General features: G+C 44.6%; 1 protein-coding gene across 11 annotated transcripts in view; it reads right to left on the bottom strand.

The window, feature by feature from the left end:
* Spidr (scaffold protein involved in DNA repair) overlaps positions 1–13,136 on the bottom strand; it is a 245,309-nt gene that overhangs the window by 48,701 nt on the left and 183,472 nt on the right. For 9 of the 11 annotated variants that reach the window (XM_040751217.1, XM_040751212.1, XM_040751213.1 and 6 more), the window contains 3 exons: positions 8,459–8,663; positions 7,520–7,672; positions 1,245–1,338 (listed from right to left, as the gene is read on the bottom strand). In XM_040751217.1, the coding sequence (XP_040607151.1) occupies positions 1,245–1,338; positions 7,520–7,672; positions 8,459–8,663 (452 nt within the window). Of the gene's footprint in view, positions 1–1,244; positions 1,339–1,528; positions 1,567–7,519; positions 7,673–8,458; positions 8,664–13,136 lie in introns of all 11 variants that reach the window. The other 2 variants (XR_005879026.1, XR_005879027.1) reach the window with 1 other exon arrangement.

The raw sequence follows: 13,136 nt of genomic DNA, 5'->3' as shown, positions 1-13,136 counted from the left end.
TGACACAGTCCACCGGGAGGCAGAGAAGTAACTCCAGAGAAACAAATAGTGCTGACACTTGCTGGCTAGCTGTATGACAGCATGACACAGACTAGTCATCTGAGAGGGGGGAGCTTCAATTGGGAAAATGCCTGTGCTAAGATTGGGCTGCAGGCAGAAGGGAATTTTCCTAACTAGTGACTGATGGGGAAGGGCCCAGGCATTGCTGGTTGTGCTATCCCTGATGGGGGATGTCCTTTGTATGCTGTGAATATGTTTCTCTTATTGGTTGATGAATAAAGCTGTTTTGGAGAGGCAGGATGTAGCCAGGCAGGAAGTATAGGCAGGGCTACCAGACTCTGGGAATGCTGGGAAGATGAATGCAGAGAGTGAGTCACCACAGAAACACCATGTAGCTGTGGAGAAAACAAGAGGCTTAGGCTTCACTGGAAAGCCAAGACAATGTGGAGATACACAGATGAATAGAAATGGGTTAATAATTAAGAGGGAGCTAGCCAATAAGAAGCCTGAGCCATTGGCCAAACAGTTTGTAATTAATATAAGCCTCTGCATGCTTATTTGGGACTAAATGGCTAGGGGATCGGGTAGGATGGAAACTCTGTCTACAATCCCTGAGCTGGTGGTGGTCTCGGGTTCTGTAAGAAAGCAGATTGAGCAAGCCATGGGGAACAAGCCTGTATGCATCAGTCCCCTGCATCAGCTCCTGCCTCCAAGTTCCTGTCCTGTCTGAGTACTTGTCCTGAATTCCTTCAATGATTAACTACAATGTATAAGTCAAACAAACCCTTTCCTCTTTAGCTTGTTTTTGGTCATGGTATTTCATCATAGCACAGAAACCACAACCAAGACAAATAGCCTTGACAAAAGCCCAGGAGGGTAAGGAAAGTGGGCAGGAAAGGTGTGACATTGACAGCTGCTCACTGTCCCTGGGAAAGTGCAGGACTCCTAGCACATGCCACACAGCTTGTCTTACCTGTTGACATTTGTAGTTTTTCTTTCTTCTTCTAATAATGAAGGCTAAGTACAAAGTTCAGTTCTACACTTTCAAGGACAGGAAGAGCTGCAAAGTTAGGGTTCTCCACTAAGAAAGCCCACAGAGAGGCACCGCAGCCTCCATCCTGCAGCTCAGCAGAGTGGGTTCTCCTCTGTGCTTGGGAAACCCATGTACAGGACAGAGGTCACAGCACCCTGGGCCTGGGCTACTGCAGTGCTCTTTGGGCCCCAGGCGTTTCAGGCAGCCTTACCCATCTTCTGGCTCCTGTTCCAATCTCCCATTGCCACACTGGTCGCAGGAAGGCCACGAGAAGGCAGTGCTGTCATCTATGTCAACCACAGTTCCTAGTGAGAAGAAAGGCCACTTTCACCACTGACCTGTTTCCTCGCCTCTGGAAGTGCCTGCCTTAGCTCTTCTTACTCACTGGTTAGCTAACTCCTTGCATCTGATTTTTCTAGTTTACTTGATTATTGTGATTACGAACATATGTACTTATGGGGTTAGGGAGATGGCTCAGTAGGTGAGAGGGCTTACTGTGCAAACGTGAAGAACTAAGATCAAGTCTCCAGCACCTAGAAAAAAGAGAGAGAAGAAAAAGAAACAGAGAAAAAACCAAGCATGGCTGTATATTGACCTGTAACCCCACAGCTGGTGGGACACACAGGAGGGTTAGTTACTTGGGTTTGTTGGCTCCAGGCTGCAGGTAAGACACACCGCCCCAAGGAAGTAAGGTGGGTAAGAACAGAGCAGGGCACCTGATGTCCTCCATGTACCAGCAATGGAATATATATATATATATATATATATATATATATATATATATATATATATATATATATATATCACACACACCATAAATAAAAAAAAACATTTGTGATCTAGTCAGTAAGTAAACATGAGTGTGACAGCATGTGTCTTAGTTAGGGTACTATTGCTGTGAAGAGACACCATGACCACAGCAACTCTTGTAAAGGAGAACATTAACTGGGACTTGCCCACAATTTCAGAGGTTTAGTCCATTTTCGTCTGAACGCAGGCAAACATGTGCTGATGAGGGATCCACAGGCAGCAGGAAGAGACTGCTGATTTGAGCTTCTGAGACATCAAAGCCTGACCCCAGTGACACACTTCTTCCAACAAAGCCACACCTACTCCATTAGGACCACACCTCCTAATAGCACCACTCTCTGTTATTTTTGTTTCTCTGTGATTTGTTTTGTTTTGTTTTTCAGGACACGGTTTCTCTGTGTAGCTTTGGCTGTCCTGGAACCCGCTCTGTAGACCAGGCTAGCTTGGAGCTCAGAGATCCGCCTGCCTCTGCCTCCCAGTGCTGGGTTTAAAGATGTGCACTAGTACCACCCAGGGTTATTGTCATTTTTAAATCCTATTAAGTCGAAACATACCTTACTTGTCAATTTAATTCATTGATGGTATGTTTCCTATAGACCTACATTTTTGACATTTTTCTCCCATCTCAATATTCTCTAGTAGAATTCATTGTGGAGTTCCCGTTTCCTGGCTAGCTCTGAAGGTGTCCTGCAGGCCTGTGGTGGACAAGTCCAGTGTGTGAACACATCATCACGGAGCAGGGTACTGCCAGATCCCAACAGGAGAAAGTGAAGTAGCAAAGATTGACTCTCCTTGCCAGGAGGAGTGCCCTGAGTAAAGCAGGAAGAGAGTGGACTGACCCTACTCTCATGGCCATCCAAAGGCTGGCGGCTAACGGTGGGGGCAAACTCACCCAAAGCTGGGGCACACTGCTCTACAGCAGCGGTCGCTGCCCCTCTCAGCTGCCTCTGTCTTGCCCTGTTGCCTCCAGGCACAGAGGCTCAGATATGGCTTTGTGGCTCCTTCTTCACGTCCACCCTTTGAAGGCCTCTTTTTAAAAAGATGGTCTAGTGGCTATTATGTACCTCTCCCGAGCCTATCTGTGAGAAATGTCTTTGTATCAGGCAGAGTAAAGGCAGGCTTTTAGCAGTGAGTGCAAGACATGAGGCAGGCTTGTCTTTCTCCACTCACGTAAAATAACCTTTTGGATACCAACTGTTCAGTGGTCTGCTTCCTTTAAATTTGGCTTAAAATCATATGAGAGGATTTCCAGTGGTTTATAAGCTGCAGATAAAGCACATTTCTTCAGCTCTTGCCATATTCTCTAATTGAAAGTAAATTACTTAATCCCACATAAAGGTCAGGGCTGTGAACACCCCCAAATGCCCTGAGTAAATGGAACTTTGTATTGATTTGTTTACTAAAAAGAGTGCTTGCCCTAGGGCCAATCCTCAGTACTGAGAGGGAAAAAACTATAAAAGCAAACTTGGACTACAAGATGACCAGATTGCAGAGCATCCATTGCTGTTCTGGATGTTGCCTAGTGTCTCCCTCTAGACTTCCTGCTGTGTCTCCGTAGCTAAGAAGCTACTGGCAGCTATAGCTACTAGGAGAGAAGAACCCATTTTTAAGGGTGTAGCCCCTGGTGAATTAGCCAACCTTCAGTGAAAAGTAACATTCAGGAGTTCATGGCAGCCAAACTGGATGATGTAGGGAAAGACAGGAACCTGATTGGGTAAGGAAGGAAAAGTGGGTCTTTGAGGAATGAGGATGAATATGATAAACATCCATGGTGGTTGTAAATAATCAATAGAAATGAAACATTATTTTTCATCCATTTGACACACTTTGATTATATTTATAAAGACAGTGTCAATAGTTGAAGCAGACTCTTCAAAACTGACCTATTCTCATTTTTTAAGTCATTTAAGTTTGCATTGCAAGAACATATTTCAATAAACCAAGCTTTCTAGTTCTCATATAATTCTGCCTCACTGTCTGTAGACACTGTTTGCTGATGCTTGTTCTAGTGGAGAATGACACCTTGCTTCAAAAATGCCAATGGGGGCAGGGAATATACCTCTGAAGTGAAATGCTTGCCACGTACTAGGTTTGATTACCAGGACACAAACGAAAATTGGGAGATAAAGATGCAGAAGAGAGAAGGTATGAGGGGTGAGATCCTTCTCTGGTTTTGGAAACTCAGCCACCTCTTACTTTTTCTTTTAATATTGAATTGACTGTGATTCAACAAGGATGGTCTCAAGTACACCAGTACATCCAAGGGGACCATCTTCATCTCCAGTATGTGCTGCCAACCTCATAGCCGGATTGCCTACCTTGCCTTGGCCCTGTGCTGTCCGTCTCCATACCTAGCTCACCCCTCTGACCCTTGAGTCAGCTCCTGGGCTGTATCTTCAGGGGCTTGTTATAGTTCTCAGTTTAGAGTTTATCTTTTGGTATTGTACTCAGTGTTTACCTGTTTCACCTCCCTGCCTCCCCAACTGGACATGAGAGTAGAGACTGTGTCATTTTTGTTTCTTAGACCCTTTATGTCCTACCCTGTGTTACTTTGAATGAATATGGCCCCACAGACTCACAGGGAGTTGCTCTATTAGGGGGCGTGGCTTTGTTGGAGGAAGCATGTCACTAATGGAGGGATTTGAGGTCTCAGAAGCTCAATCCAGGTCCTGTGGCACTCAGTCTCTTCCTGCTGCCAGCAGTTCCAAATGTGGAACTCTTGGCTCCTTCTCCAGCACCGTGTCTGCCTGCATGCTACCATGCTTCCTGCCATGACTATAATGAACTTGTAGGAGCAAGAAATTCACTAGTATAACCCGACACCAACACTCCTGTTGACAGTGACTGAATATCTTCATCCAACAGCAGGAAGATGCTTTCTTATGCTCAGAGAGAAAATTCACTTTAGCTCTATGATATAGTACATGACTAATGTGAGCAAGACCCTGGGTTCCATCTCTGGAACTTCACAAAACTAAAAACCACAAAACACGGTCCTGGTCCCTGAAATCCTCCTTTACAGAAACTGGAAATGATATCCAAGAATGTACTGGGACATCCTATATGTGTACTGGTGGAGGAGTAGCTTGTCCATGAAGGCCTGTCTATGGCCATGTAAACCTCTAGCTCCCCTGCATAGGGGTTCAGAGTGTGCACTGCTGTAGAGACAGCTCAGGGGTTCAGAGTGTGCACTGCTGTAGAGACAGCTCAGGGGTTCAGAGTGTGCACTGCTGTAGAGACAGCTCAGGGGTTCAGAGTGTGCACTGCTGTAGAGACAGCTCAGGGGTTCAGAGTGTGCACTGCCGTAGAGACGGCTCAGGGGTTCAGAGTGTGCACTGCCGTAGAGACGGCTCAGGGGTTCAGAGTGTACACTGCCGTAGAGACGGCTCAGGGGTTCAGAGTGTACACTGCTGTAGAGACGGCTCAGGGGTTCAGAGTGTGCACTGCCGTAGAGACGGCTCAGGGGTTCAGAGTGTGCACTGCCGTAGAGACGGCTCAGGGGTTCAGAGTGTGCACTGCCGTAGAGACGGCTCAGGGGTTCAGAGTGTGCACTGCCGTAGAGACGGCTCAGGGGTTCAGAGTGTGCACTGCCGTAGAGACGGCTCAGGGGTTCAGAGTGTGCACTGCTGTAGAGACGGCTCAGGGGTTCAGAGTGTGCACTGCCGTAGAGACGGCTCAGGGGTTCAGAGTGTGCACTGCCGTAGAGACGGCTCAGGGGTTCAGAGTGTGCACTGCCGCAGAGACGGCTCAGGGGTTCAGAGTGTGCACTGCCGTAGAGACGGCTCAGGGGTTCAGAGTGTGCACTGCTGTAGAGACGGCTCAGGGGTTCAGAGTGTGCACTGCTCTTGGAGAACTACTGAGTTCAGTTCTCTGCATCTGTGCTGGGCAGCTCACAATTGTCTTTAAGTCCAACTCCACTAGTGTGAGCGACACCTCTGGCGGCAGAGGGCATCTGCACTCACGTGCACATACCCTCACAGACACATACAAGTACATATAATTAAAAATAAAATACATATTAAAATATAACTACCCCCAGACAAAACAACCACCCAAACAAGGAGATCAATAGCAATAGAAGTGGGGTAAGAGAAGGCAGTAAGTGGTGAATACGATCAAAATACTTTATATATATATGCGTATGAAAATGCCATAATGAAATTCGTTATGCATAATAAATATATGCTAAACAACAATAATAAGCACAAACAATAAAACATCCAAAGTCTCAAGCAAGACATAGGTATGCCCTCAAAGTTACCTCACATTCTATGTCCTGTTTGGGGAGATGTGCCAGTGCCTGGTGGCCTGGGGTGGAAGCTTGCGGGTCGCTGTACCTGTTCTCACTGTGTGCATGTCTGCTCCTTCTTCATCTGACTTATGACCTGACCCTCCAGTATGCCTCCTAATGAAGCCACTCCTCTGCCCTGTGTTTCCTTCTCTGTCACTGCATTATTGCCTCTCTGGGCCTCTACCTACAGGATGGAATCCAGACCACATACCCTCTAGGCTTCAAAGCTAGTTTCCCTGTGTTGTGATCACAGGGTGTTCTCTGTGTGCAGATGGTGATGTCTGTGACTTTGTCAACACTGAAGCTCCCCACTTCTGTGCACAGCTGACTATACTCTTGACAGCTAGCTGTCTCTTCAGCTTCCTCTTGGTACTCCGCTCCATCTTTTTAGCCTCCCCACCCTTCTCCACTGGCTTGCCAGCTATCTCCTGTAGGCTATATGTTAAGTCCTGCTACTTGTCCCAATCACTTAAGTATCTTTCAGATCCTGACTTAAGAATTCAAGAACCTAAAAAATATTATTTACTTATATTGCATTTGCTTGTGTGTTCATGCGAGCACACATATGCACGCTTGTACACATGCATAGTACTGTAGACAGAGACTTTTCTGTCCCACCGGGCCCTGCAGCCATTTCTAAATAATCACTCAGAGGCAAAATATTAATTATAAGTTTATATTAGTATAAATTATATAAAATATTAATTATAATGCTGATGGCTCAGGTTTACTTCTAGCTAGCTCTTACATTTAAGTTAAGCCATTTCTATTAATCTAAGTATTGCCTGCCACATGGCTGTGGCATTACCGGTCCACTGCATGTTGTTCCTCGGGTGGCTGGATGGCATCTCCCAGACTCCGCCCATCTTCTCCTGTATGTCTGCTTGGATTTCCCACCTGGCTCTATCCTGCCTTGCCATAGGTCAAAGCATCTTTATTTATCAACCAATGAGAACAACACATATTCACAGCATACAGAAAGACATATCACAACATAGTACAGAGAATAACTTGTGGGAATTGGCTCTCTTTTTACACTGTCAATAATGGGGACTAAACTCAGGTCACTGGTTTGGGGGCAGACACCTTCATTTGCTGAGCCATCTCATAGGATCAAGGATACAGTCTTTAGGGAGCCTTCCTAGATCTTACTCAGCAAGGTGAGAGGCCCATTTGAAACACTGGAGTCTTGTTTGTGCACTTACCTGTTTTATATCTTCCTATTTAGAGTCCTAGTCCAAAATCATAGACCCTCTTCTTATTTTATCCCTACATATCTAATGTCTGGAATATAGACACTCAATAAAATTTACTGAGCAGTGTATTTAAAATAATACAACATGTAAGACAATGGAAATTCTGCTTCCAGTCAGAGGGCTACCCACCTAGCACACTGCAAATGGAGTTGACAGGTGTGAGGAAGTTCAGTTCATCCACTGTCACTGGGCCAGGCAAGTCACAGGAACCAGCACCAGAAGGTACACAAAAGAGGGATTTCTGGGGTAGGAGGACTGTCCGCTCAATACAAACAATCTTACCTGCCATGGAGAGACACTTCAGATTACTCAAGCAATTAAGGAAAGCAAGCACATTCTAGCCAGTCTCCTTTGCCAGTCATTGCAAGTTACGTAGGAAGAAAGGCAGATATGGGCTTGTCTGTTCCTTATGGCAGGCATGTCCTGCATGTAAATGTCACATGGAAGTACATCTTGAAGCCCCCAGTGACAATGGTGGAAAAGAACACAAACACTACATTCAAATACAATTTCAAAGGGTGAATTTTGTAGTATTCAAATTACACCTAAATAAAAATAAAAAAAAGTTTAAGTATTTGATCCCAAGAAAAGGTATGGACTGATCTCAAGCCTACTTTACAATTACTATTATCTTGAAAAAGGGTTTCACCGTGTGACCTAGGCTGGCTTCTAACTTACGATACTCCCGCTTCAGCATCACACGTTTTGGGGTTACAGGCCTTTGTTACAGGGCCAGACACAGACCATGCTCTCTAGCTTTTGTTTTATTTTAAAAAGGGACATCTAGGTCATAACAGTAGGTGGTTTCCACTTAAGCATAGGTGCTGTCGACAGAGTCAAGGAGCGGCCAACAGTGTCTTCCCAGTGTCTACCACAACTTGGAGTGCTGCCTCCTGACAGGTGGTGTTGGCAAAGTCAATGAGAGCCCATGGCAGGTATGACGGCCTCTCCCCACCCACCAGGCTAGGTTGGTACTGGTCTGTGAAGGTGCCAGCACTGTTGAGCAGGATAGGGCACAATGGAGGAACGAAGCTGTCACTCTAAAGCAATCAAGAGAAACCATCATACCCTTGTCTCGAAGAGCATCCCTGAAGAGTATGTTTTGAGGCACAGCCATGGTAAGTCCTTCTAGAACTTCTGGATGCAGCACACATGAGGGGGCTACATAGATTGGCAGGGTTTTGGGAAGGTAGTGGTCCCTTTCGTCCTGTATTTGTAGGGTAATGTCAGTCACCAGCAGCCAGATTTCCTTTCGTGCCAAAAGATTCTTTACCTACAATTTGAAATAAAAAAAACTTAACTATGCATATCCAAAACCTTTAAAAGTAATATTAGTACTTATTTATACTCATAATTTAATATGTGATTTTAAAAACGTTTTTTAAAACAGACAATAAAGTTTACACACTAATGTTACTAGTACTCAGTAACGCAGTTATACCCACTCCATGCCTGTTAGGGCTCCTCTCGCATGCACAACACAGCTCTCACTGGCAGTTGTCTGTTGGTCTCCTGAAGCACAGGGAAAACTCATTTTCATTCCCTCTCTGTGCACAGAGTTTTCTGCCCAGAGACCCGTGGTCCCTGTGGATACCTGCCTGTTTCCTGAGGGTTAGAGCAGACCTCATGGGACTCTACAGTGGACCCGTGGTTTCTGTGGATACCTGCCTGTTTCCTGAGGGTTAGAGCAGACCTCATGGGACCCTACAGTGGACCCGTGGTCCCTGTGGATACCTGCCTGTTTCCTGAGGGTTAGAGCAGACCTCATGTGACTCTACAGTGGACACGTGGTCCCTGTGGATACCTGCCTGTTTCCTGAGGGTTAGAGCAGACCTCATGGGACCCTACAGTGGAGCCGTGGTCCCTGTGGATACCTGCCTGTTTCCTGAGGGTTAGAGCAGACCTCATGGGACCCTACAGTGGAGCCGTGGTCCCTGTGGATACCTGCCTGTTTCCTGAGGGTTAGAGCAGACCTCATGGGACCCTGCAGTCAATTTTGGCATAAAGCAGCCATCTTAAATCTGTTGCATGCGCAGCGGGTTTCATTTTTATTAATTTTATCTTTCTTTTTCCTCTTTCTTGATAATTTTTTAAATATTTTTTTTGGTCATTTGTAGGAGTTGTGATACTTTTGAAAGTTCTAGTAAACTGGCATCCTGCCTCTATTAGTGGGTCAGAACTTACACTAGTAGACATAAATACAAGTCAAGGAGCATGTGTAGGCCCAGAGCCTAAGTGCTTGGCTAGTTTAAGGGTTCGGCTGGTATGGCTGGAGCAGATGGCATATTTAGGAGATGTGGGCTGGGGTAAAGACAAAAGTTTATATCATTATGGGCTTGATTACATAAAATGAATTAGAGTAAATATTACTAAGAAAAATATAAACAGAGTCAGCTTTCTCCTTGTTGGTGAGGAAAGGTTTTATTTATTTATTTGCTGAGACTGATTTTTGTGTAGCCCAAATTGGCCTCATATTCCCTGTGGAGCCAACGGTCATCTTGAACTCCTGATCTTCCTGCTTTCATCTATAAGCCACCACATTCCACTGGAGAGAAAGTTACACAACAGGAGTCTAGAGAAAATTGTGTGGTGATGGCCTATGGTAGGAGGTATTGGTGCAACATGACTCAATCTCACAGGCTGCCCCTTGGCCTCCACATGGACCTGCACACAAAGACAGACCGATACAAACTCATACACACACAGACACAGACAGACAGACACACTCACACACCAAAGCATCAAAGGGCAAAATCAATGAAAACAAACCACCAAAGGTCAGCTTGAAATATCTTACTGTGTCAGAAAGGAAAGATTCAAAGGATGACAGATCACCTCCTTTTCTGTTGCTGTTATAAAATACCACAAAAAAAAAGCAACTGGGAAGAGAGTTTATTTTAGTTAATAGTTCCAGAGGGACACAGTGCATTGTGATGGAGAGACATGACAACAGGAGCATGGGGCAAACAGGAAGCAGAGAGATCACATTTCAGATGTAACAGGAAGGAGGGAGAGAAAGGAGACAAGAGGAATCTCACAGCCCACTCCAGGTGACATACTTCCTTCAGGAAAACTATTACTTCCTAGAAGTTTCACAGACTTGCTTCCTAAACAGCAACACCAACTGGAGGCCAGGTATTCAAATATGGGAGCCTTTGGAAGACATCTCTTAGTTAAAACACCACATGTGGTGATTATGCTTAACAGACCAAGGACATAGATTAAATCTTGAAACGTGAACACCAAATGAACAACAGTAACAAATCATATAAAACCTAGTGAATAAAACATGAGGGGACTACACAGTGCAGCTGCCTGAGGCTGTCATACACAATTGGGTATGACTTGGAGGTATTACAGCTGTAAGAGGGTCACCTGGGATCCTGACATGTCCACACTGGCTCCCTTCTAATTCTGAAGCCCTTGGAGCAAGAGTCCCGGCTCAGAAGGCCAGCATGGTCAACAGAGACGGCTCAGGAGAGCAGAGGCTCCTAACTGACCAGAACCCACATCACTGTCAGTTTTGGACATGGGGGAAAACTCTTTTTGGTTTCCCCTCCCCTCCCTCTGTTCCTACATTGTCAAGCAGTTGAAAACAAAGACTCTGTTGCTGTGGTACAGTGAAGCAATGTTCGGTTATAAATGAAAAGCCAAACCCAAACCCAAAACCAAAACAGTTATCGTATTATTCCCTCCAAGGGTAAAGGCCTATCATTGAAGAAAAAGAAGGCAGAAAGAATGTAGGAGCCAAGGGAAGGAACAGAGGATCACAGCCAGTTCACCAGAATTGAGACTGCTTTCTGGAGAGTCATGACTCAGGAAACTCATGAAACATGAAGATTCACAGAGCCCTCCCCAGTGTTACATACTCAGTAAACAATGACTGTGGGAGAAGCACTCAGAGCCCTCTATATATACTTCTAGAAATGACCTCAACCCCAATAAACCCATTGGTTTACCAAGCCAAGCAAAAAAACTAGCTAACTAAATAATAATAATAAAGAATTCATTAATCAATTTTACATAGCAGGTCAATAACTCAAGTGGACTAACTAAATGAGACAAATGAAAAGATAAGTAAAGCAAAATGACACTTAGTAAATGCAGAGGAAATTTTAAGTTAGAAATTACCACTTTGTCACTATGAAAATACAATTATTAATTCAGGCAAGAATCATAACAGATGCTAAAATGAGTGGGTGAAAGTTTGAGAAAAGCCAGGATATTTACACAGTCTCAAAGTTGCTTTCCAAAAAAAGTCTCTGAGAATTAATGATTATGAAATATTTGTTAGTCAACTTCAAAATGAAAAAAAGGAAAACCTGGAAAGCCATTTGACCAAACGAAAAATCATCACAACTCTGGAAGGAATTGTGTGTCTTCCAATGAAAACACAGCATTATCCACGTGGCGTTTCTGTCAAAAATGCATAATATGAACCTGTTGGATACCAGACAAACCTAAAATGAGGGATATTATACTAAGCAATGGGTCCATGATCTTAGAACAAAACAAAGTCATAATACATAAGCAATATGAAGTATTCCAGCTGAACAGCCATGTGCTGAGTCCTGGAGTTAGAAAGGTTACTTCTGAAATGACTTATAAGACTAACATTTGAAAAACTGATAGATATCCCCAAAGGGGTAAAACTGTAAATGCTCTTCATTAATACCCGAGATTTGGCTCTGGCCTGTCTCTCAGATGACTGAGAGACTAACATCTTCTAATTTTTTTCTTTGTTTAACTTTACATTTTATTTTTACTATGTTCTTGTTGTTGGGATGCATGTGTGCGCACATGTCAAATGACACCCTTATGGAGTTGTTTCTCTCTTTCTTTCCGCCTTCATATGGGATCCAGGGATGGAGCTCAGGTCATTAGGCCTGTCTGATGAGCATTTTCCTTGTCCCTTATTTTATTTTAAATTAACTACCAAATTATTTCTACTACCAGGGCATAAAAAGTTGGTAATAAGGGTAGAGTATCTTTTATAAAAAGACACCAATATTTAACAGTTAAATTTTGTTTAAAATAAATGTTTTCTTATTCATAATTGCTTAAATCTGGGAGCAAACAAGATCTTTTGGCAGAAGTTTTACTCTTCTCACTACTATGACAGAATACCTGAAGAAGGATGCTTCGGAAGGAAGGAAGGAAGGAAGGAAGGAAGGAAGGAAGGGAGGGAGGGAGGGAGGGAGGGAGGGAGGGAGGGAGGGAGGGAGGGAGGGAGGGAGGGAGGGAGCATTGGCTTGCAGAGCACAGTGAGTCATGGCAGGGAAGGCATTGTGGGAAGGTCAGCGTAGGAGGCAGGCAGCAGGTGTTACTACACCAGCAGTCAGAACGCCGAGGAGGAAGCATTGGTGCTGTTCACTCGTGCCTATGCAGTCTCTGTATGGAGGGCCTAAGCGGACACTGCATGAAAGAACTATGGTGCTGGAGATGCTAGGACCACAGGGGGATGTCTTGAGGAGGGCTACAGGCACGGTGGAACGGGGTCAAGAGAGCAGCTTTGTGTGTTGCAGGTACAAAGCATTCCAGATTCTAGATTTTGTCAAGCTGAAAATCAAGACTGAGCATCATAGTAGGTAAATGGATAAATGAGCCTTGACACATCTAGATAGTAGGAAATGAGCTCTCAAGTCACTGATGAGACATGGAAGCCTCAATGCTCAGTATAGACAGGAAATTCCAATCTGAAAAAGGTGCGCACTGCATGACTAGAGGATGCTGGCACTCTGGGTTC

Source organism: Mesocricetus auratus, unplaced genomic scaffold (assembly GCF_017639785.1).
Source record: "Mesocricetus auratus isolate SY011 unplaced genomic scaffold, BCM_Maur_2.0 Super-Scaffold_100008, whole genome shotgun sequence".
NCBI classification, from domain to species: Eukaryota; Metazoa; Chordata; class Mammalia; order Rodentia; family Cricetidae; genus Mesocricetus; species Mesocricetus auratus.
The sequence above is the reverse complement of the archived record's forward strand: the minus strand, read 5'-3'. Positions and strand labels throughout refer to the sequence as shown.